The sequence below is a fragment of the Dromiciops gliroides genome, chromosome 5, assembly GCF_019393635.1.
Source record: "Dromiciops gliroides isolate mDroGli1 chromosome 5, mDroGli1.pri, whole genome shotgun sequence".
NCBI classification, from domain to species: Eukaryota; Metazoa; Chordata; class Mammalia; order Microbiotheria; family Microbiotheriidae; genus Dromiciops; species Dromiciops gliroides.
In genome coordinates, this window is record NC_057865.1 from 208,719,340 (window position 1) to 208,744,864 (window position 25,525).

Here is a 25,525-nt window from a genome sequence, read left to right on the forward strand (position 1 = left end):
CATTTAAAAAATTTTCTTTTGTTTTTGCGGGGTAATGGGGGTTAAGTGAAAACTTGTCCAGGGTCACCCAGCTAGTAAGTGTCAAGTGTCTGAGGTCAAATTTGAACTCAGGTACTCCTGAATCCAGGGCGGATGCTTTATCCACTGTGCCACCTAGCTGCCACTTTAAAAAAAAATAATTCGTTTCTTTTTTCTTTTTTTTTTGTGGGGCAGTGGGGGTTAAGTGACTTGCCCAGGGTCACACTGCTAGTAAGTGTCAAGTGTCTGAGCTTAGATTTGAACTCAGGTCTGCCTGAATTCAGGGCCAGTGCTTTATCCACTGTGCTACCTAGCTGCCCCTAGGTGGGTCATTTTTAAGGAAATTGATTAGATTTTATGGATATTTGAAAATTGTTCAGGTAGGTATTCAGTATTGAAAAGTGAATAGTCTTAGATCTAAGCTTAGTCTAATCTAATTTTGATTCTCACAATAGGATCCAGAGATATAACTTTGTAATGATTTTATAGTTGTAAGTGTGACTCAAATTCCAAAGCATCATCTGTCATTTATTTATTTATGTTTTACATAAGTAGAACACATAGAAAATTCTCCCCGGTTTCCCCCAAATCTTACCATATAGTCTTTTTTTTTTTTTGGTGAGGCAATTGGGATTAAGTGACTTGCCCAGGGTCACACTGCTAGTAAGTGTTAAGTGTCTGAGGCCGGATTTGAACTCAGGTACTACTGACTCCAGGGCCGGTGCTCTATCCACTGTGCCACCTAGCTGCCCCGCCCCCATTCATTCTTAAAAAAATTATTTTGGATACTTTAGTAAAGAACATTTCTAAATACAATTAAGTCACTGACTTTCTTTAATTTTTAGGAAACTTTTGTTTAAAATTAGATTTAAGAAGTATTCAAGTCGACATGTGAAACATGAAGAAGGCTTTAACTTTTTAGTAGCTTCTTAATACTTTAATGCATATCTGCAGTGGCATCATGACAATATAGCAATTTAGTTTTCTTGTTACTGAATACAACTGGTTAGGTTGCATTTAGGTATGGTTTTAGAAGCGAAATTGGATTTTTATTATTTTATTAAAACAAATTCAGAAACATGATATCTCTAAATTATTTTTTTGGATTCCTATGAAAGTAAACTTTGTAGTCCTAGTTTTAAGGTGTAAAACTGGTTGGTTACATGTTCCTTATATTCAAAATTCCAATGGTAATTTTAACACTGATTATACTGTGCTTTAACATTTTTATATTTAAATAATATGTACATAATAAATCAATTTCAGTCACTAAGTTCTTCCTCATCACTGAAATATGCACTTTTTTTAATTCTTGGGCGTCTTGAATCATCTGATGTTGAGGGTTCCCCTGCACTGGACTTCCATTTTTGTTGGTCTTCTTCAATTTTGGCTTGCTATATAATGGATTTAAGAAAAAAAAAATGGAGTGTATAGATATTATTTCTTTTATATTGAGAATAACCAAAAGTTATAATGGTATCTTTATTATGCCAAATTATTTTTGCATATTTTTTAATGAAAGGCAGTGTAATACAATGAATAATGCAGTAGAGATGGAATCATGAGACTTGGGTTGTAATCCTACCTCCAACAATAATAATCACAGGCAAGACACTGAATCTTTCAAAGTCTGTTTCTTCATCTGTAGAATAGGAATAATACTTGTACTACCTACTTCATAACACTGTTGTGAGAAAAGTGCTTTGCAAACTTTTAAGCATTATGTAAATGCCAAATGTCAGTACCGATAAAATGAATGGGAAAAAAAGAATGTCTTATGCTTTTTACATTAAATAACCCAAGGTCATAAGAAATAATGATTTTTACTCAAATAAGGAAATTATATCCACTATTTTCAAAGGTGTTCCTTTTGTCCTCACCATGGATGAGTATACAACTTATCTACCTCTTTTGATGGCGTTCTTTCAGGAAACAATGATTTGGGTAAATAAAGTTTTTTCTTCTGTTATATGGTAATTAAAATCAGTTTCATTTTGCCTCTGTAGTAGAAGTAGGGGCAATACTATGAAAAACATTGTGGCACACTGTTTTAGAAGGACAATGGGAATGCTACTCTAACACATTACACCCATCTATCTTGACAGAAAAAAATTTTCCCTCAATTAATGTGGAAGAGTAGAAAGGTGGAAAGAGAAGTACTGATCTGGAGGGTTCCTGTGACTCTTGTATCTTGTATGTAAGTGATTTCTGCCAGTATGCAAAAGGTAGTGAGTAGGAAGATGGAAGCTTATACCAACCTGGAAAGCTATGGCTTGGCTGAGGCTATCAAGAGAAGGGTCTTCTCCTTCATTTTCACTTTCTTCCACTTCTTCACTGAAATACACATATATACATACACACGCACACACATGTGTGGGTATATTATATATAATACATCTGTATAATATTCTCTCTCTCTCTCTCTCTCTAAAATATATCTATAGCTTTCTCTCTCTCAAATCAGAACACATATGACCCTAAGTAGGTATATTAGACAATGTAATATTTTATTCTCAGAGATGAATGGTATACATACATTTCTTCTTCCAGTTCAATAATTTTCTTTCTTTTTTTCTTTTCTTTCTTTTTTGGTGGTTCACGTTCTCCAAGCACATTTTTAGGACAAGCATAACTTAGATGACCTGTTTCCTTTGTTACATTTTTATTATTTGAGGGGGGGAAAAAAAAAGACATTAAAAGTATTGCATTGGTGACCAGGAGTTTTTTTGTGGTTTTTGAAAATAATGTGTTGTTGGAATTAAAAAAAAAAATACAGAAGCCAAGTCAGAACAAGCACAAGATTACTATGACACTTGTAATATTCCTTATCTCTTCATTAAAAAAGCAAAACAAAACAAAAACCAAAAACTAAAATGATAGAGTTTAGGTTTTTTTGGTAGTCTATGAAATTTTTCTACAAATCAAAGATTTTTTTCAAGTTGGAATTTACCTCAGCAACCTATTAGTCCAATCCAAAGAAGGAAAGAAAAAAAAAAGGAATTTCTACTATGATATCCTGGACAAGAAATCATTAAAACTTTGCTTGAAAAAAAACAAGAAAAAAAAAAACTTTGCTTGACAACCTTTAATGTGGCAGAACCCAAAGCTAAGGCAGTCCATGAAGTCTAGATAGCTCTGTTAGGAAGTTTTTCCTGGCATAAAGTATGAGCTTCTTGAGAACAAGGACTGGGGGTTTTTATTGTTTGTTTCTTTGCCTTTCTTTGGCTCCCCACTCTTTTGGATAGTAGCTGGCACAAAGCACTTGCTTAAATTTCTTTTAACAAGCTTGATGTTTCTTGTTGACTTATGAACCATATGAAATTTTGTCCTGTAGCCACAATGTACTTTTTTTTTTTGAGTGAGGCAATTTGGGTTAAGTGACTTGCCCAGGGTCTCACAGCTAGTAAGTATCAAGTGGCTGAGGCCGGATTTGAACTCAGGTCCTCCTGAATCCAGGGCTAGTGCTCTATCCACTGCGCCACCTAGATGCCCCACATTGTACTTTTTCTTTCTTTTTTTTTTTGGGTGGGGCAATGAGGGTTAAGTGACTTGTTCAGGGTCACCCAGCTAGTAAGTATCAAGTGTCTGAGGTCGGATTTGAACTCAGGTCCTCCTGAATCCAGGGCCAGTGTTCTATCCACTGCCCCACAATGTTGTTTTAATTTCATCAAACTGCTTTGCAAATGTTTATAGTTGGTTACAATGAGAACTAGGGAAGGAAACATGTATGGCTTGGGAAAAAAATCATCAGTAGCAGAAAGACAAAGCTTATATCCTAGCTGCAGAAGGTAGTTTGAGACAATATAGTTTAACTTTATGCTGCATTTTGGAGAATGCTTAGTACATGAAGGGTAATGATATAAACACTGAAAACCTATCCCTATAACATAAGATATTCTGCAATTTTTCAAAGAAGTAATTTATCCTCTATAAAGCCCTACTCCTCATTGCCTACTCCCTATTGCCTTATTGTAAGCTGACTAGAGATTATAAGCACTGGCAGGTTCTACCATGCTAGAAAGGGTTTAAGTATGTGAGAAATAGGCGTGTCTTCAATCTGGGACTAACCTGTAGGAGGTCATAATTAATAGGCTGGCCACTTGATGATTTCTTTAGCCATGGAAACCCACAAAAAAAAGAAAAAAAGGAAAACATATATGGTCCCCAGTACTTCTGCTTCTGCAGAGGCAATGGCAAAGTGCTAAAAGAAGGTGTTGAGAATCATAGTGTTGATCACAGTCTTAAGACCATCAAACAAATTTTAATTTGGCTTTTAGTATTCTAAATGTAAGATCCTTGTTTAAAGTCCAATATGTGGACAAACTACTAGAGAAACTGAGTTATATTGATTTTAATGTTGTTGCTATAAATCAAGAAGAAATGGAGAGGCACAGAAATTGGTAGACACACATAGAGTCTAAAAACTTGATAAAACTCTCTAAATGAAACAGACATATTCTTTGATACTGGTTGACCTCAGTGTAAAAATAGTAATAAGTAAGAATGGTAAGATAAACACACACACACACCCACAGGAAAATGTGTTTCAGAAATAAGAAGTGAAAGAGGCCAAAGACTTGTAAACAATAGAGAAAACTCACATATCTTTTCTGAAGAAAAGAATAGGAAGGTTTTGGTCATGGCAAACACTGAATGACATCACAAAAATAAAAATGTTTACTTGTTAATAAGTAGGAAATTGACTTACTACAGTCACACTATTAATGTTAAAATTAAAGATCAAAATTAGTACAAATTTAGATAAAAGAATAAAAATCAGAAAAAGATATGGCATATATAAGGCAACTTAATCCTGATGTAGTCAAACAACTTACTGATAATTTAAAATATGGGCAATGGATGAAAAAAAGAGGACATAGAAGGATTATAATAATTTTGTTTTTGTTTTTTTGGTGAAGCAATTGGGGTGAAGTGACTTGCCCAGGGTCACACAGCTAGTAAGTGTCAAGTGTCTGAGGCTGGATTTGAACTCAGGTCCTCCTGAATCCAGGGCCAGTGCTCTATCCACTGCGCCAACTAGCTGCCCCGGGATTATAATAATTTTAAAATTAGTTTAACTGAGAGAAATCAATTGCCAAAATAAGGAAATTTTAAAAGTAAAAAAAACCCCAAAACTGTCTCAGTCAGCAAACACAATTTATATGCCAAGCCAAAAATCTTATAAACTAGAATCACCAAAGACATTATGAATAGAAACACCTCATAAAACAGAGGAAAGCCATGGAGGGAAAAAACAATTAAAAAAATTTTGGCAAGAGATTCACCAAAGCAGAATCACCTCAAAGACAAAATGGAAGGATAAGAAAGAGAAGGAAAATGGAAAAGAACTGCAAAGATTTTTTTTTTTTTGGTGAGACAATTAGGATTAAGTGACTTGCCCAGAGTCACACAGCTAGTAAATGTCAAGTGTCTAAGGCTGGGTTTGAACTCAGGTCCTCCTGAATCCAGGGCTGGTGCTCTAACCACTCATTGCGCCATCTAGCTGCCCCTGCAAAGATTTTTTTTTCCTTTATTGAATAGAATTTTATTTTCCAAAATATATGTAAAAACGAATTTTAACATCAATTTTTAAAAAATGTGTGTTCCAACTTCTCTACCTCCTCCATTCCCACCCCCACCCACTAGAACTCAAGCATTTCAAAATAAGTTATACATGAGTAGTCATGGAAAACATTCCCACAAAGTTTTCACCATCAAGGATAGTGAAGCTAGGACTCTAATATCACAGTGTTGGATATGCTTATAGTAGAAGTATTGCATCAAAGTGAACAAATATGGAAAAAGAAGTTGAATTAGAACAAGCATACACTGTAGACATGATAGGGGCAACATAATGGTGAGGTTGAGAGACTTTATTTATCTGACAGGTATTTATATATATTTATCTGACAGACAGGGCTGTCTGTCAATCTATCTATCTGTTTAATCTATCAGATAGGTAACTGAATACCAAAGACATGGAAAAATTGCAGACCTAATTAACAAACTTAATAAAAAGGAGATGGAGAAATTCACAACTACCAATTTATAATTCTAGCTTTGTATCTACATAAAATTTTTTATGAGAATCATTTAAATGCATACTGAAAGCATCCTTGAAAAAGGTATGCTTAAAGATCAGGTAGACCACTATTTATCATCACAGAACTGACTGAAATATATAAAGAATGCAAAAGCACATTTGATTTAACAGAGCACACCACTACTGGTGTCTCAGATAGGTGGAACAGTGGATATAATATAGTGCCAGGTCTGCAGTCAGGAAGATTTATCTTCCTGAGTTCAACTCTGTCCTCAGACACTTACTAGCCGTGTGACCCTGGGCAAGTCACTTAACCCTGTTGGCTTCCGATTCCTTATCTGTAAAATGAGCTGGAGAAGGAAGGAGCAAACCATTCTGGTACCTTTGAAGAGTCAAACCCAACTGAAAATGACCAAACAACAAATTATTCAAAATTGCTTGAGTGATGACTTTGGTTGACAACTCTCCTTCACAAAATATCAACGGTGACAAGGAACAGAGAGACTTTTCTAGCCAAAGGAGTTTGTCACTGTCATAGAAGGAAGACAATGCTAAGTTCAAGTTGAAAAGGGATTCCTTATGAATAGTGATTCATTTATTTCTGTCTACAGATAACATTGTCCTTTTTACAACAAATCCTAGAATGCCACAGAGCATTATAAAAGAGTTCTGTAATCACTCAAAGAGTTTGGCTTAAACATCCATGAAGGGAAAAGCAATGAGGAATGCCTATGTCCCGGATTATGGACAGCAGTAAAAAGGACAAGCTTTATTGCTTGTCTATCAGTTTAAATATATGGGACAGTAAGTACAAATGAACAATGATTTGAGGGAACCAGACTTAAATAGAAGAAGAGGAGATTGTATTGCTCCGGAGAAACCGTAAAGCTTCTTTAATAGTCCCAAACTTTTTCTAGAAACAATAATGTATAGAAAATTTTGTAAAGTTTTTTTACTTACTCCACATTCATAACACCTAGATTTATCAAAGTAGTTGCGCCTTCGGATGAACTCAGCAGCTCTTCCATTGTCAATAGCAATGCTTGCTTTTATCATTCTCCCAAATAACTAAACCAAGGGGAAAAAATGTAAAGTAAAACATAAATTTTATACATCAGAGAATTTCATTTTTTCCCAAACTTGCAATGTAATTTAAAAAAAGTTAATTTTAGTTACTGCAAAATAGTGATGCCTGCTTACCTGAAGCAAGTGCTATTAAGCAATGGGCCTCCTACCTTCTGTTTCTTTTATGAATCCTCTTTTCATTTTGGAAGGGTGAAGGCCAATGAAGCTCTGGAGCTTTTTCATTTCTTACATGCTTTCCCAGTCAATCTACTGAACTCTTTTGGACTTTATTTTTATCATTTATTCCCCTACCTGCTTATTGTTTAGTGCTCTCGAACAGTTTTGTGCTGATTCTTTATCCAAAAACAAAATAAATGCAACACCTTTACTCTTCCTGGTATCTTTGTCTTTCATAATAGTAACCCTAAAAAGAAATAAACAAAAGTATTGAGAGAACAAAATGGGTACAAGTGAATACTTAGGAAGTGCAAATAAAATGAGTATGTTCAAATTAAAATGTGTAGTGGCAGCTAGGTGGCGCATTGAATAGAGCACTGGCCCTGGAGTCAGGAGGACCTGAGTTCAAATCTGGCTTCAGACCCTTTGTTATTATCTTCTTCTGAGGGTGTATTCTGGTCTACTTCGTCCCCAAAAAAGCTTTCTATAGTCTGCTTCTTTCTTTGCCTACTTGTCTCAACCCGGAAGCAGATGTCTGATTGAAATCTGATTCTCTATGGTTGGAAGGTTGGTGTGCCTGTGCCCTTCCCCTACAGGGCAGCCACCACTTGATTTGGCTCACTTGTTCAGAACCAGGGCGCTTTACCCCAACTCCAGCAGAGACTGCAGCCACTTCACCCCAGCCAACCTCTGAATCCCCTCACTGGTCCGTAAGCTGAGCCTCAGAAGCCGCTGGCACTAAGACTCTGAGGAGCTGGAGGTGCAGTCTGTCTGGCTGGGTCTGGACCATGCACTGAGCTCCTCTCTCAGCCCAATCAGCAGGTGATCCCAGTTGCCATCTTTGGCTGGAAAATAGTCTCACTCTGAGTTAGGATGCTCTGCCCCAACCCCCAACCCTTGGCCACTCAGGTATTCAGTGGCACTGTTTCCTGCTGTGGTTTCATCCTTGATGGTAAAGAGAATTTCGTTTATCTATTTGTTGGTTCCTCCTTTTAATTTCATCCTTAAATGTTCTCAGAATGATTTTGCTTAGTCAAATCTCTTGCCATGTTTTTAAAAAATGGATTTTACCTTCTGCTTTTGTCTTTTGAGGCGTTACAGCTTGTAACTTTTTCCATTATCTTTCTAAGATTTTGGAAACATATTTTTATTCTATTATTATTGCCTTTGGCTATCATATCTCAGCTTGGCATGTTTATTAAGAGATTACAACTAAATTAGAAGGGAGGCATAAAGCTAGGAAACAATTTTTGTGGCCAGTACTTCTGATAAAGGCCTCATCTCTAAAGTATATAGGGAACTAAATAAAATTTATAAGATTCCAAGTCATTCCCCAACTGAGAAATGGTCAAAGGATATGAACAGGCAGTTTTCTGATGAAGAAACCAAAGCTTCCCATATGAAAAAATGCTCTAAATCTCTAATGATTAGAGAGATGCAAATTAAAACAACTCTGAGGTACCACCTGACACCTATCAGATTGGCTAAAATGACAAAAAAGGAAAATAATAAATGTTGGAGAAGCTGTGGGAAAATTGGAACACTAATGCATTGTTGGTAGAGCTGTGAACTGATCCAACCATTTTGGAGAGCAATTTGGAATTATGCCCAAAGGGCGATAAAGCTGTCCATACCCTTTGACCCAGCAATACCACTTTTGGGTCTTTTTCCCAAAGAAATCATGGAAAGGGGAAAGGGACCCACATGTACAAAAATATTTATAGCTGCTCTTTATGTGGTGGCAAGGAATCAAGTGGGGAATGGCTGGACAAGTTGTGGTATATAAATACAATGGAATACTACTGTGCTGTAAGAAACGATGAGCAGCAGGAGCTGATGATGAGTGAGTTGAGCAGAACCAGAAGAACACTGTATACAGCATCATCAACATTGAGTGTTGATCTACTGTGATGGACTATATTCTTCTCACCAATGCAATGGTACAGAAGAGTTCCAGGGAATTCATGATAGAAGAGGATCTCCAAATCCAGGAAAAAAAAAAAAAAGAACTGTGGAGTATAGATGCTGATATAAATATAAGGGGAGGGGGGAGGGAGGGGAGGAAGGGAGAAAAATCTGAAATTGGAAAGCCTGCATAAACAAAAGTTGAGAACTATCTTTACATGTAACGGGAAAAAAATAAAATACTTTATTAATTAAAAAAAAAAGATTGCAACTAAAGGCTTTTTTTCGAACTGCTTATCAAGCCAATTGACCTATATCTGTTACACTTTAATACTAAATTATAATTAGCATTGATATTCTTTTCTTTAGTTCCTATTTTGGGAGTATGTAATAAGTATGGTTAAATAGATCAAGATAGAATTATTTTAATTGCATACCATATATTTTACTGACTTTTTTTTTTCTAGCTTTGTATTAATTTTGATCTTTGTACCCAGAGATCTAATTCAGGAATGAATTCTGAATCACTGATAAGTCATTTATTGCTCATTAAAATATAATCTATCTTATTCTTAGTAATGGCATTCATTGTTTTCCATGACCAGAGTGTTCTGATTCTTTCTCTGGCACTTTACAATGTGAAGTTTTGCATGATCTACAAGTCTTTGGCCTCTCTCATTCCTTATTCATGACCCACGTTTTTCTTTCTTTTTTTTTTTTAGTGAGGCAATTGGGGTTAAGTGACTTGCCCAGGGTCACACAGCTAGTAAGTGTTAAGTGTCTGAGGCCAGATTTGAACTCAGGTACTCCTGACTCCAGGGCTGGTGCTCTATCCACTGTGTTATGTAGCTGCCCCATGACCCACGTTTTTCAATATTTTTAAAAAATTGTCACTGATTTACACTTTGTACTAAAGTCACATTCATGCCATTTGGAGAATTTGGAGTTAGAATTTCTCTTCAGCCTCTGCAACATGTATTGGTATATAACCTTCAGTTACTTTCATGGTAGTCCCCTTTTCCCCTTAGCCCCCTCCCCCCCAATACTTATGAACACTACAGTATGAAGTGATCAAATGTCTGATGAAATGATCTTTCTCAATGACTTTGGTGACCTGTAAAACAAGTTTTCCAATATAATTATTTGCCTCTCCACACAGAACCTGCGTGACATCTTTCCATGTAATTGCAACTTTCTTCTGATTTAATTTATAGAAAGCACACCAAGCATTATGTAGCTCAGTTATGTCCACTCTACTATTTGGATAAAGATCTCACGTTTAGAGTACCAAATGTAATGATTGGAATGATGCCACCTGCAGGAGACTTACTGTAGCAAAGCTCCGCCATGAGGAGAAGGCGTCTGAGGGCAAGACGAGTGGTATGCACATATATTCCATCCACCAATTTTAAGCCTGGCATACTGCATGAGCAGTATATATTGCTCAAGTGTGGGAATGCTCATATCCCATCATTTCTCTGTTCTTTTATGGTAATCGCCATAATTATCTCAGGTGTCATGATAAATACAGTGTTGAATTTGGCCTTGACATTTGTTACCAATTATATCAGATTCTTTAATTTCTCACAATGACATGAGGACAATTAGGCAGATGATGTAAAAAGTGATGAAACAAAGATAAAAAATTATTTAAAAAAATTAATATTGCAGCAATTTACCCTCCACAAGGGGGGGACTGTAGTAATATTAAGTTTTAGAGAATGTTTCAATTTTTGTTTTATTATGTTTCATGTATAACAACTAAGATTATGAAATGTCTTAGACATGTTTTTGAGAACTCTCATTGTTTGATTTGATTATTGACAAAGCTATTTTAAAGTTATGTTAAGCTCAATTTTGTAGGAAATTTTCCTGTCTGATTATCAGCATCCACACATCAACCCCTGAAAAGACTTCCATTCCACTACACCCAGAGGATGTCCCAAGAAACATCTGAGAAAAGACTTTCAAAGACTTTAAATGAACAGTTTTGTTTTGTTGATTTTTATTCCTTTCTGTTATTATATACACCATCTGTAACATGTACTCTTTGCAGAGGCCCTTCCTCTGCAAGGCTAATGTCAAAGTGTTGGTTCATGAGGGACCGCCCCTCTGGACAAAACTTTTCTCTCTCCTTTTTCTATATTGTTATTAACATATTGTTTGTTAGCATAGGTTATTATATTCTGTTATTTTTGACTGTTTCATCAAGGAAACACTCCTAATTTTGTTTTTGTTTTGTTTTTTTGCAGGGCAATGAGGGTTAAGTGACTTGCTCCGGGCCACACAGCTAATAAGTGTCAAGTGTCTGAGGCCAGATTTGAACTCAGGTACTCTTGAATCCAGGGCTGATGCTTTATCCACTACACCACCTAGCTGCCCCCTACACTCAAGAAACAAAGAGGGGACTGTAATGATTGGAATGATACCACCTGCTGGAGTCTTACTGTAGCAAAGCTCCGCCATGAGGAGAAGGCATCTGAGGGCAAGACATCCAGCTCTTTGGCATCAGGAAGTGACGTTTGCTTGTGGGAGGAAGAGGGGGCGAGCCTGGGGCTCTTGCTCTCTTTCGTCAGGACTCTGGTGGAGAGTGGAATGAGAAATGTACTCTCCCTTTAATAGATAGATGAATCTAGGCCTTTCTCTCTCTCTTTACCAAATTCTTATTCTCCTTAATAAATGCTTAAAAGTCTAATTCTTGCTGAAGCTTATAATTTATTGGTGTCCTCTCATTAGATATTTTAGACAGACTAGCTAGAATCTTTGCCCCTTACACAAAGCTAAGTTAACATCTATAAATGGTTTTAAAAAAAACCCTATGTGATTATCAGCAACATCTGTCTTCCTTTCTACTACTCTGCTATTGCAGAAGTAGAAGGAACTGGGTGTGTGGGGGGGTCATTTTATATTTTTCTTTGCTTTATGAATTGCCATGGCAAATTTAAAAAAAAATCATTATTGAGTAGCCACTGATAACAACAAAATTTACTGAGAACTGATTCCCCACCCAGTCCCCCCTACCCAGGCATGTGAATTGCCTGGGGCTAACCAATCTTTGTCATTTCTAGACTCTTGATTGGCTTATGGACCTCCCCCACCTCCCCCAATGGTTCCCCACCTTACTCCCTGGACTTTATATTATTATGTAAAAGGGTCCACCTAAATTAAATAGTTTCTATTTAGAGTTAGTAGCTTCTTTACTTAACTCAGGAGCAGTTCTATAGTGTCTTTTATCAAAGGTTCATTTACATTAAGTAGTTGTACCTGACTCTGGAGGAATCTTTTGGTTCCCTTTTGTTCTGTTACCCCATAAAAACCCTGTCCTTCAGTTCCCATCTTTAGGTATTCCTAGCTTCCAAGCCTTGTGATACCAGGAGCTATAGTTCCTCTGCCCCAATTAAAGACCTTATTTCTCCTATATTGATTGTTTCCTTAATTTACAGGTTAACACCACCATGTTGATTGTGAGTCTTTCTGTACTTACATAGATTGATAATTATGAAGTCTATTTCTAGGAGCATACACTATGCTTTTCTAGCATGGGAGAACTGACCAAAAGTAGCATTCCTCTGCTGTAGCCTTTGAGAACACATGGTTACTCACACATCATAATGAGGCAAGCAGTGGATATTTTGCTAATAAATTCTCTAATCAATCAAAACTGTAGAGAGAAACACTGAAATGGCAACTAACTTGGAGCTTTAGAGGTATAGCTTTGAGATCTACTGGTATGTATGATCATTAGATAAGGTGATTTCTATGATCATTTCTAATTTTAAAAATCCATGATTTTATGTTTTACATCAAAATGCATTTAGTTCTTGTGGTAGGAACAATATCTACTAATAATGTAAAATTAACGAATCAGGCCTGGCTTTGAACATTCTGTATAATTGACAAGAATGGATTGGGGAGGGGGCAGCTAGGTAGCGCAGTAGATAAAGCACCAGACCTGGACTCAGGAGTACCTGAGTTCAAATCCGGCCTCAGACACTTGACACTTACTAGCTGTGTGACCCTGGGCAAGTCACTTAACCCCAATTGCCTCACCAAAAAACCAAACAAACAAAAAAGAACGGATTGGAATGAAGTAGGGGAAGGTCAGTGTCAAGGAAAGGGAGTCTCAAGGAACTGGATGCTTTGATAAAGGAGCCTTGCACCCTGCTGCTACCAGATTTCTGGCCATACACAATTCCTGTCAATTGGAGAGGGAGTTCTTACATTGGGATTAGCACACTTTGTGCTCAAGGAGGTTTACAAGGAGACTAAAAGTAGCATGAGGATTCCCTTGTAGTTGCTAGCAGCCTAAAAGTTGCTAAACTGGATCACTAATTAAAGGAAAATTAAAATAAACTGTGTGCATCCAAGATCTAGAGACAGATGTGAATATGCTCTGGGTCTTTAAGAATTTGTGCCCTGAGAGAAGAGAATCTCATGGATTTAGTAATATTTTTAGTTATATAGATTAAGGCAGGCTTTAAGCAACAGGAAGCTATTGAGCTCTGGCACTAAAATGTCCTTTGTTGAATTTGCAAAACTTTCTATTTCAGCTTGATTATAACCTATAGTCTCACTGGTTCTGGGTTCTTCCAAAAAATAATGTTAATTTTGGGACAATATTTAATGGACTAACTGGAATGTTTTATATGGCATTTAGGAAGTCATTAAGAACTGTGCCAGGTGGACTATGTTAAGATTTTTTTAGTGTAAGGCACTAGGGGAAACAATGCTTGAGTCTCTTCGGGATTTCAAAGAAATTTCTAGAATTGGAGATATGGGGATATGGGGATATTGACAAATAAGCCAAATATATCCTGGGTTGCTAGGTGGTGCAGTGGATAGAGTGCTTGGCCCCAAGTCAGGAAGACCTGAGTTCAAATTTTCCCTCAGACACTTACTAGATATGTGGCCCTGGGCAAATCACTTAACCCTAATGGTCTTATTTTCCTCTGTAAAATAAACTAGAGATGGAAATGGCAAACCACTCTAATACCTTTGCCAACAAAACCCCAGAACGGGTCATGAAGAATTGGACAGGCCTGAAAAGTATTAAAAAACAACAAATATCTCAGCTGATTTGTAGGAGACACCAAGTATTAGGGATAAGGGAAGATGGGGAGAGGAGTGTATAAAGTAAATCGATCAAAAAACATTTGTTAAGGCCTACTATGCACCAGGTTTGAGACACTCCTTTTCCCACCTTTATCTCTGTTGAATATTTTTTCCTAGCTAGTGTTCAGCAAACTTCCTTTTCAAAGATGTTAGTTATCTAGTTTATGAGTCTCCCACTTCATTCTAATCTCTAGCATTCTCTGAATGACTTGAATGAGGCTTGGCCCAGAAAAGTTTTTTTTAAAGTTACCAACCTCAATTGAAGAGACTAATTAATTTTTTTAAATAAACATTTTATTTATAGTTTTGAGTTTCAAATTTTATTTCTCCTTCCTTCCCCACTCCCTAAGGCAGTAAGCAGATACAGATTATACATGTGCACTTATGTCAAACATTACCACATTAGTCTTTTTCTATAAGAAAACTTGAATAAAAGCAAAAAATTAAAGAAAGTGAAAAATAGCATGCTTCTGTCTGTGTTGAAGCAATCTTTCTTTGGAGGTGGATAGTATGTTTCATCATTAGTCCTTTGCATCACTGTATTGCTGAGAATAGTTAAGTCAGTCACAGTTCTTCATCAAACAATATTGCTGTCTCTGTGCACAATGTTCTCTTGATTCTGCTCACTTTACTATACATCAGTTCATACAAGTCTTTACAAGCCTTTCTGAAATCATCCTGCTTGTCATTTCTTATAGCACAATGATATTCCATCACCAACATTCCCCAACTGATGAGAATTCCTTTGATTTCCAATTCTTAGCCACTACAAAAAGAGCTACTATAAATATTTTTGTACAAATAGGTCTTCTGCTCTTTTTTGGGGACACCTTTGGGATATAAACTTAGCAGCATTATTGCTGGATCAAAGGGCATGCACAATTCTATAGCCTTTTGGGCAAAGTTCCAAATTGCTCTCCAGATTGGTTGGATCTTTTCACAACTCCACCAAGAGTGGATTAGTATCCCAGTTTTCCCACATCCCCTCCAACATCCAATATTTTCCTTTTTTGTTATATTTGCCACTCTGATAAGTGTGAAGTCATACCTCAGCGTTGTTTTAATTTGCCTTTCTCTCATCAATTGTAATCTAGAGCATTTTTTCATATGATTATTGACAGCTTTGATTTCTTTGTCTGAAAACTGCCTGTTCATATCCTTTGACCATTTCTCAACTAGGGAATGGCTTGTATTCTTGTAAATTTGATTTAGTTCTCTATTTGGTGGGGGGTTTTTTGGTGCGGGGCAATGGGGGTTCAGTGACTTGCCCAGGGTCATATAGCTAGTAAGTGTCAAGTGTCTGAGGCTGGATTTGAACTCAGGTACTCCTGAATCCAGGACCAGTGCTTTATCCACTGCACCACCTAGCTGCCCCTCTATATGTTTTAGAAATGAGGCCTTTATCAGGAACACTGGCTATAAAAATTGTTTCCCAGAACTATGCCCAAAAGGCTATAAAGCTGTGCATACCCTTTGACCCAGCAATACCACTATTAGGTCTTTTTCTCAAAGAGATCATAAAAAAGGGAAAAGGACCGACATGTACAAAAATATTTATAGCTGCTCTTTTTGTGGTGGCAAGGTATTGGAAATTGAAGGGATGCCCATCAACTGGGGAATGGCTGAACAAGTTGTGGTATACGAATGTAATGAAATACTATTGTGCTATAAGAAATGATGAGCAGGAGGAGTTCAGAAAAACCTGGAAGGATTTGCATGAACTGATGCTGACTGAGATGAGCAGAACCAGGAGAACACTGTACACAGTATTAACAACATTGTGTGTTGATCAACTGTGATAGACTTGACTCTTCTCAGCAGTACAATGGTCCAAGATAGTTCCAAAGGACTCATGATGGAAAATGCACTCCAAATCCAGAAAAAAAGACCTGTGGCATCTAGATGCAGATTGAACCATACTATTTCTATTTTTTATTTTTGAGGTTTTTCCCTTTTGCTCTAATTCTTCTTTCACAGCATGACTAATGTAGAAATATGTTTAATGTGATTGTATGTCTATAACCTATATCAGATTGCTTGCTGTCTTGGGAACAGGGAGGGAGGGAAAAAAATTTGAAACTAGAAATCTTATAAAAAAATGTTCAAAATTATCTCTACATGTAACTAGAAAATAATAAAATACTTTTATGATTTAAATAAAAACTTTCCCAACTTTCTACTTTCCTTCTAATTTTGGGTGCATTGCTTTTGTTTCTACAACCCCTTTTTAATTTAATGTAATCAAAATGATTCATTTTGCATTTCAGAATATTCTATCTCTTGTTTGGTCATAAATTCTTCTCTTCTCCATAGATCTGAGAGGTAAACTATTCCTTCCTCTCCTCATTTGCCCATGGTATCACCCTTTTTGTCTCAATCATGTACCCATTTTGACCTTATTTTGGCATACAGTGTAAGATGTTGTTCTATGCTTAGTTTCTGCCATACTATCTTCCACAGTTTATTCCCAGCAGTTTTGGTCAAACAGTGATTTCTTATGCCAGAAGCTGGAGTCTTTCGGTTTATCAAATAGTAGATCACTTTAGTCATTTACTATTATGTCTCCTGTGTCTAACTTATTCCAGTTAGAACTGTAAATCGATCAACTGTTCTGGAACACACATTTGAATTGTAACGATTGGAATGACGCCACCTGCTGGAGACTAACTGTAGAAAAGCTCCACCATGAAGTGAAGGTCTTTGAGGGCAAGACCAGGAGTCTTTCCTTTGGCATCAGGAAGTGACGTCTGCTGGTGGGAGGAAGAAGGGGGGAGCCTGGCGCTCTGACTGGGGCTTTTTCCCGAGGACTCTGGTGGAGAAGGGAGCTAGAAATGTGCTCTCCCTTTAATAGATAGATGAATCTAGGCCTTTCTCTCTCTCTTTACCAAATTCTTATTCTCCTTAATAAATGCTTAAAAGCCTAATTCTTGCTAAAGCTTATAATTTATTGGCGACCACTCATTAGATATTTTAGACAGACTAGCTAGAATTTTAGCTTTAACAGAATTTATGTTAGAAAAGTAACTAAACTGTTCATTTTTAGTCAATTAATCAACAAGCATTTACTAATTACCTACTATTTATCAGGAACTATGCTGGTTCTGGGGATACAAACTCAAAAATGAAATAAAACCCTCAAGATGCTTCTATTCTACTGAGGGGGGAAAATGTGTATGGATAAGTATATATGAAACAATTAAAAAGTTATTATGAAGGGCACTTGCATGTAGGTTGTATTCAAGCTGAGTTTTGAAGGATAAGAAGAGGTAAGGAGTACATTCCATGCAGAGGACAGCCAGGACAAATGCACAGACTAGAGATGAAGTGTCATGTGTGAAGAACAGTAAAAAGGTCAGTTTGGCTAAAGTATTTGTGAAGGGGTATAATATAATAAGGCTGGAAATGTAGGTTGGAGACAAGTGTTGAAGAGCTTTAAAAGCCAAATCAAGGAGTTTTATTTTATCCTAATGGTAAGAGGGAGCTATTGGGTAGGGGAGTGACATAGTCAGACTATTCAGACACTAACTTTGGCCTCTTTGTGGAGAATAGAATTGGGAAGGGAGAGACAAATTAGGAGATTATGTATTACATTAATCCAAGAACTAGGGTAGGGGCTATGTGAATAGAGAGAAGTAGATAGATCCAAAAGATGAATATGACAAACTTTTAATGGTTGAGAGAGAGTGAAGAGTTGAGAATGACACTAAGGTTTTGAACCTGGGTGACAGGAAGGATGGTAGTGAACAGATACGGGAAAGTTCAGAGAACAGGTTTAAGGGGGAAGATAATGAGTTATTTTGGACATGTTGAGTTTTGAGATATCTACAAGACATCCAATTTTAAATGTCCAAAAGACATTTCCTGATGGAGACTGAACTCAGGAGAAAGACTAGGGCTGGATGTATAGATTTGGGAATAATCTATATAAAGTGTCTTGATGAATACACCAAATAATAAAATGTAGAGATAGAAAATGGCCTAGAACAAAGTCTTGGAAGATACCCAGAGTTAGGGGAGTATAATCAATATGAAGGGGTGTGGGGTAAAAAGGAAAAAGGGGGAGATCACTTTTCTAGAAGAGATGGGAGGATATGAGAACAATGGTACATGAAGAAGGTTGGGCCGTGGTGAGGAGAAAGGTTATTTCCTCATCAGTGACTAGTGTAAAGAATAGGGAATGATACCACTGGGTTTTGAGATATCTGAGATATAGAAAAGTGGATAAGAGAGAGATCTCCCTCTGACTTTTTACTACATGTATACCCCCCAAAACTTCACAAAATCAATCAATTTTAAACTTAAAAGGGACCTCAGCAGCTATTTAGTTAAACCTATACCTGAAAAATAATCACCACTACAACATATCTGACAAGGGTCAGCTTTTGCCTTGAAGACTTCTAGTAAGCAGGAACAACTAACTCATACTCCACTTTTGGATAGCTTTAATTATTTACAAATTCTTTCTTTTATTAGGGCTAAACTGGCCCCTTGCAACTTCTACCCAAGGAAAGACTGAAGAGTTCCATATGTATAAAAACAAATGCAGCAGCACTTTTTGAGGTAGAACAAAAACCAAATTAAACCAAATTAGGTAATGGCTGAATAAACTATGGTATTATGAAACATCATGACAAACTTTTTTTTTTTTATCATGGACCCCTATAATGAATCACAATAATGAACTTAAGGAATTCAAAGGAACATGGGAAGAATGTGTTACAGTGAAGAGTGTTAGATTTGGGGGCAGTTAGGTGGCACAGTGGATAAAGCACCAGCCCTGGATTCAGGAGGACCTGAGTTCAAATCTGGCCTCAGACACTTGACACTTACTAGCTGTGTGACCCTGGGCAAGTCACTTAACCCTTATTGCCCTGTCCTCCCCTCCCCCCCCAAAAAAAAGAAGAAGAAGAAGAAGAAGAAGTTTTGGAGTTACAGTACCTGATTTTGAGTCTTTGCTGTGTTGATTACTTACAACTTTGGGCAAGTCATTTAACCTTTCTGGGACTGGATGATATCCAAGTCTCTTCCAGATGTAAATCTATGATCCTATACATGGTACTTTTATAAAATGATTTAGAGTGAAATAAATACAGTCAAAACAATGCTACAAAGACTATTAATACTAATGAAAGCAACACTAAAAAGTGCTGAATTCAGATTAACTTCAATGACCAATTTTGGTCTTGAAGAACAGAAGATGAAATACTTATTTCTTTTTGGCAGAAAAGTGATGGAAGCACAAGGTTGGAATGTGGCATACATTATCTATTATCTGTGTCTGCATCTTTTTTACAAAGGAGGATTTAGTTCTGGGAGTGGATGGGAGGAGGTAAATGAGATGGGAATATTAAGAAAGTATTTCAGTGTAAAAACTAGAAGACCCAATAAAACTAATTATGGGATATATAATCACCCTCTAGGAATCAAAATATCTGATTAACCAGAATTTCTAACATTCTCTGATCATGTCATGAAACAACTTATTAGGATTTGTTTTGTTTTTGTTTTTGTCTAGGCCTGTGATTTCACTGGTATAGAGATCTTCTGCCAAAGAAGTCTATCAATGCATACTGGCAATTCTTCTGCAATTTATAATCTTAGAGGGTTGGGTGGAAGCCCTGAGAAGTTAAATAACTTTACCTGCCAGTATATCTCAAAAGTGAGCTTTGAACATAGGTTTTCCTGACTCCACGGTCTGTTTTTTATCTATATTAGGCTGAATTTTTTATAGCATTGAGATGTTAAACAAAAATGGAACCATACCTAAACAATAATAACAATAAACAATAGTTTAAGAAATTTTAAAATTAAGATGGATACTTACTTTACAACTTTTCCATATTTGGAAAATATCTGCAATAAAGACCATAAAGGGAGACAATTTATTCTAACATTGTACACCTATATGAATATGTCAGTAACTATAAATTATGAACTGGTGAAATTCTTCTTTAGTGAAAGTCATAAATATTTCTACAATCCAGTTATAAAATTTAGGTTTAAGACAAAGACAGAAAGGTAAGTGATTTTTTTACTGCCTATGGGTATGGCACATCATTCCAGTTTTATTAGTTGGGCTACTGAATGTATCTAGTGAGTTTATGGGAATATATTGCATCAAGGGGAATATACTGGTACCTCCATAAAGGTAATGACTCTAAATTCTTTTCTTTCCCTACCCTAGAGTAGTGTTCTGTAAGCAGCAGGCACTAAAAAGTTTGAGAAATTGAAATGAATGTCACTGATATTTATGCTAATGTAAAATAATTCTACCTCCATTTATTAATGGGGAAAAAAACCCCAGTTTCAAAGCCTAGGGAGAAGTCACAAGTAGGTGTCCAATTATTTAGACTGTTGGTGTCAAACTCAATTAGAAACTGATCCCTGCTGACTTAGGAAAACCACAAATTAATATTACCCACATTGTATTGTATTTTTATTTTACCAAATGTTTCCCAATTACATTTTACTTTATTTAAAAATTTTTTTTTACATCTTACTTTAAAATAAATTTATTTTATATGCATTTATAATTTGCTGCTCACATGGAATTTTTTTTTTTGGGTGGGGCAATTGGGGTTAAGTGACTTGCCCAGGGCCACACAGCTAGTAAGTGTTAAGTATCTGAGGCCGGATTTGAACTCGGGTACTTCTGAATCCAGGAAATTTTTTTTTTTTTAATTTTAACTCCTCCTTATTAAACTTACTGGTCCAGCAATACAAATTTCTCCATCTCAATTACGTTTTAATCTTTTTTTTTATGACATGTCTGGTCCAGACAAGGTTTTGTTATTTTAGAAAAAACAAACAAATCTACCATAGAAAGTGCTACTAAATTAGTAGAGGAGATGGGAGATATTTGCAGAATACAAGGTGCTGACTTCTAGGTTATACAGCATAATTAGTGATATCTATAACTACTGTCTAAAAGAAATATAGTTGAAATCTTTCCCTAATGTCCTAACTTTGAAGAATTGTCACTGTTTAATATTTGCAGAGTCTTCTCCTATACACACACATTACAGATTGGAAATACAAAATGCATTTAAGTAATAAATAAACAAACAATTCAACCAGGGTACAACTTTGTTCATTTAGGACCCCAAGATAAATTTTATAGACATTGAAGGAGGAGGCAAAAATGGGTTAACAGATAAACTGAAGCTTGAGTCCTTATTAATAGTACCTAAAAGGGTTAACAGAGAAACTAAGGTTTGTGTTCTTATCAACAGTACTGTAACCAAGAGGGTTCAAATCCCTATCAATCCTCACCACCAACAGAGTGTAACCATCAATAGCCATTAATATTCGTAGATGACAGGACACATATTAACCAGATCTTAAGGAAAGAGATATAAAAAACACAGAGACCCTCTGGGTCTGAGAAGTTTGAACATGTCTTTAGGAACATTTGCAGAAAAGGACCAAATATGTCCTTAGGTTCACCTTATGACGTGTAAACCCCAAAAAGCATCTCCAAGGAAAGAGATACCCACCTTGGAGGCTGTCTTAGGACCCCAGGAAGTCCAAATTAGGATAAGACTTCCCATGAACCTCCCACAAGATTAACATAATGAAAAGATAGCCTACTTTTTCTCACTATAAATATAATTATTCTTCTTCTCCCTATTTGAGACACCTCTCTCCTTGGGTCTCCCTGTAGTCAGCACAGTATTTCAATAAAACTTGGGAAACTGAATCACTGAGTCTTGTAATTCTTTGGGACGCATCATGATCGCTTTGATCAATTAAATCCATCCCCGCATCAACTTCAGTAAGGTATTTATAAATAAATTTGCTTACCCTGTATAAGTCATTGTTTGTCAGAGAAAAAGGCAAGTTGGATACATACACAGTGCTTTTACTTGGTGCTAATCCACCACTCATTTCTGTATCAAGAAGAGGAAAAAAGATATAATCAGTTCAAATACAGCTACTGTGACAATTAAAATAGAGATATAGAATCTGGGTAATTTAATAAAAAATTGATAAAACTTTTAATCAATTAATCAACAAGCTAATAAACTAATTACATACTATTTATCAGGAACTATGCTGGTGGTGGGGATACAAACTCAAAAATGAAATAAAACCCAAAGATGCTTCTATTGTACTGAGGGGGGAAAATGTGTATGGATAAGTATATATGAAACAATTACAAAGTTATTGTGAGGGGCACTTGCATGTAGGTTGTATTCAAGCTGAGTTTTGAAGGATAAGCCACAAGGATATAAATAAAACAGAAGCTCAGGCCAGACATTTCTCCCCACCCTACCCCAAGAGGTAAGAAGAGTCCAACTCTAACATAGAAGTCCAAAGTCAAGAAATAATTTGGAAAAATAAGCAAACAGCAAAGAAAGAGAACGTGACCATATCTGAGATCCACCTTCGCATTTCCTCCTCCCTGGGATATGACCTGCCCAGGGTCACACAGCTAGCAAGTGTCAAGTATCTGAAGCTAGATTTGAACTCAGGTCCTCCTGAATCCAGGGCTGGTGCTTTATCCACTCTGCCACCTAGCTGCCCTGTAGATGAATATATTTCTACACAAAACTTTCTAGTTTGTGGGGGGAATGGGGATTGATGGGGAATTCTGGTTATGGCAAATCATATACTCTAGGTATTAGGGAAGTGGATTTCAAAAAGTTATGGGAGAAAAAAGGTAGGTATGATTATATTTTGTGTTTGGTAGTACTTGGTCATCTTGGCTATGAAGATGCCCTTAGTTTCTTAATGCTTTATCAGTAGAGTACAAAGTATAGCAGTTCTACCATGCTGGAAAAGTATCAGCATAGTTAAATGTGGATAATCTTATTACCAGATGGGCTTCCATGCTGCAGTTACTATTTCAGGTTTTAGAGGTAAACTGTGTGGCTATTCCTTTGGCTATAGGTTGCTCACAAGCTATTATATCAGTGTGTCTTATATTAACAGTCAGCCTACTAAGAGCTACTACTGCTCTTACCAAAGGCATGGCAAGAGTAATTACAAAACATTTTCACTCCCTTCCAACATACAAGCCCCAAATTCTAGGGCATACTCTCCCACAAATACATTTCAGAGTCTTTTGGAGGGGAAAATGTTCATAAACTTGAAGTACAATAGTAATGGGGGAGATGTGAAGGGAGCATATGTAGCCAAGGGAAGTCACAATTCTGGACCCACAAGGTCTTTTTTCTCTGTGTAGAGTCTCCATAAAGTTAACTGAAGGGTGTGGCATTGGTAATAGACTGGTTGTTCTATTGCTAGGCCGGGCTAGTTGGCTGTTGAACAGATCCCTCAAAAGGCATGGCATATTCCTTGGATGTATTAATCAACTGTACTATTCAGTACTTCAAAGGGCAGCTGCAGTCTCTATGACCTACAGTTTCAGGCTTGTCTGTGTACTATATACTGCTCTTTTAAAAACAGCGCAGACCCTTAACCTTGGATTGGTATGATTCTTTCTAGTTCTCCAATATCAGAGCCTTTCTGTGGTTTGTTACCTCCCAGGAAAGAAATAGTCACGTGGTGTTTTGTTTTTTTGTTTGTTTGTTGTATTATTTTTTCTTTACTGTTCTTTATGGTTACAAGCTGGTTACCTTGGTAAGAGACTTAATTCTAACTTATTTGTGACCATCCAGCCCATATCTTAAAATCTACCTCTCTCTCATGCTTAATGGCTGGGACAATTTACTGAAGCAATCTATATCATGGTTCTAAGGTCAATATATCAGTTAGCTTTCTGCAGTTCAATAACTCAAATCCTAAGATTTCCTAAAAATGATTCAATTACACCTGAAAGGTCCTCATCTGTATATCTCATTGCCCCTTCGCCTTAGCGGAAGTTTGGGGTGGGGTATACTTACATTTATATCTGCTATAACATTTTCTCAGAGTAAAGAATTACTGGGTGAGATAGCTTTCCCTTTGTCTCCTAATTGATTTCTCCAGACTACCTTCAAGAAAGATAACTGAGAATAAAATCAATGCCCGTGTTTCTTGGAAAAACAAACTATAGATTTAAGAAATCCTAAAATTAAGAATAGATTCAGCCTACTGTGAAAGAGAACCAGATTCAGAGGCACAAAGACCTGAGTTCAAGTCTTGCCTCTGATACATCCTTGCTATGTGTCCCTGGGCAAGCCACTTAACCTCTCAATGTCCTAGGCAACTTGCCCCAACCCCCTAAATTAGAGAATAGCTTCCTACTTTCCTCACAGGAAAGCATGTCCTACAGCGATGAAATCACAGGTTAAAAAAAAAAGATCAAAAATATCTTCTCTCTCCTTCAGTTGTGAATACACAGTAATTCCTTCTTTTGCTATAAAAAAATTCTTTCACCCTGACCAAGTCACTTAACCTCTGCTTGCCTCAGTTTCCTCAACTGTAAGATGGGAATAATAATAGCACCTACCTCCCAGGGCTGTAGTGAAAATCAAATGAGATCATTGTGAAGCGCTTAGCACAGTGACTGGCACATATATAAGCTCTATATAAATGTTAGCTATTATTATTACTTGCATAATGCCATATTATATAGCTTTTTATTTGTAACTTTAGAAAAATCTCAGGCACTTGTATTAACAAGCATTTTGCTTGTTAGTAATATCACACATAAAAGTGTTTGGTGACCCCAGTGAAACGAGACTGCAATTACATTCCTGATTTTAATTTAAAAAGAGGGAAAGGGGAATATCTTGCATAGGTATTCTATTGTTCCAGGAACCCATTGGCTGAAGCCCAACTATGATACTAGAAAAGCAAAGTGGTAAATATACTCGCATGTTCCAAGCAATTATTAGAGGTGTCTTTTAAAATTTTTCATTTGGATCGTTTGCTTTCAAGACATAGCAGGTATTTATTTTAAAATATTTGCTCAAAATCCTGATGAAGACAGGTGGAGTAATAAACAAATCTGGAAAGCTAAAGATGAAAGACAGTAGTAGTAGTAGTAGTAGTAGTAGTAGTAGTAGTAGTAGTAGTAGTAGTAGTAGTAGTAGTAGTATGTTTACCTTTCACTCACAGCACCAGGCACCAGGAAGTCCTTGAAGTTTTTCCACACCACTGGTGATTCAATACGACTTTACCTCCTTAGTTCCAACAGCAGTCTAGGCATCATCAGGCCCAGATTGTCTTCAAGACAAATAGTAAGAGCAGGTCCTTTCCCCTCGTTATTTGTAGCTTCGTCGCTTTTCAGATGACGCAAGACGCTCCAACTCTCGT

General features: G+C 36.6%; 1 protein-coding gene across 1 annotated transcript; it reads right to left on the bottom strand.

Moving 5' to 3' along the window:
• Positions 1-520: 520 nt before the first annotated feature.
• Positions 521-25,505, bottom strand: ZCRB1 (zinc finger CCHC-type and RNA binding motif containing 1). Its single transcript, XM_043969419.1, has 8 exons — positions 25,315-25,505; positions 22,124-22,209; positions 20,145-20,173; positions 7,439-7,550; positions 7,022-7,129; positions 2,555-2,667; positions 2,277-2,352; positions 521-1,412 (listed from the first exon to the last, which is right to left on the bottom strand). The coding sequence occupies exons 2-8, from the start codon at positions 22,205-22,207 to the stop codon at positions 1,281-1,283; spliced, it is 654 nt and encodes a 217-aa protein (XP_043825354.1). The 5' UTR covers positions 22,208-22,209; positions 25,315-25,505; the 3' UTR covers positions 521-1,280.
• Between the last annotated feature and the right edge of the window lie 20 nt (positions 25,506-25,525).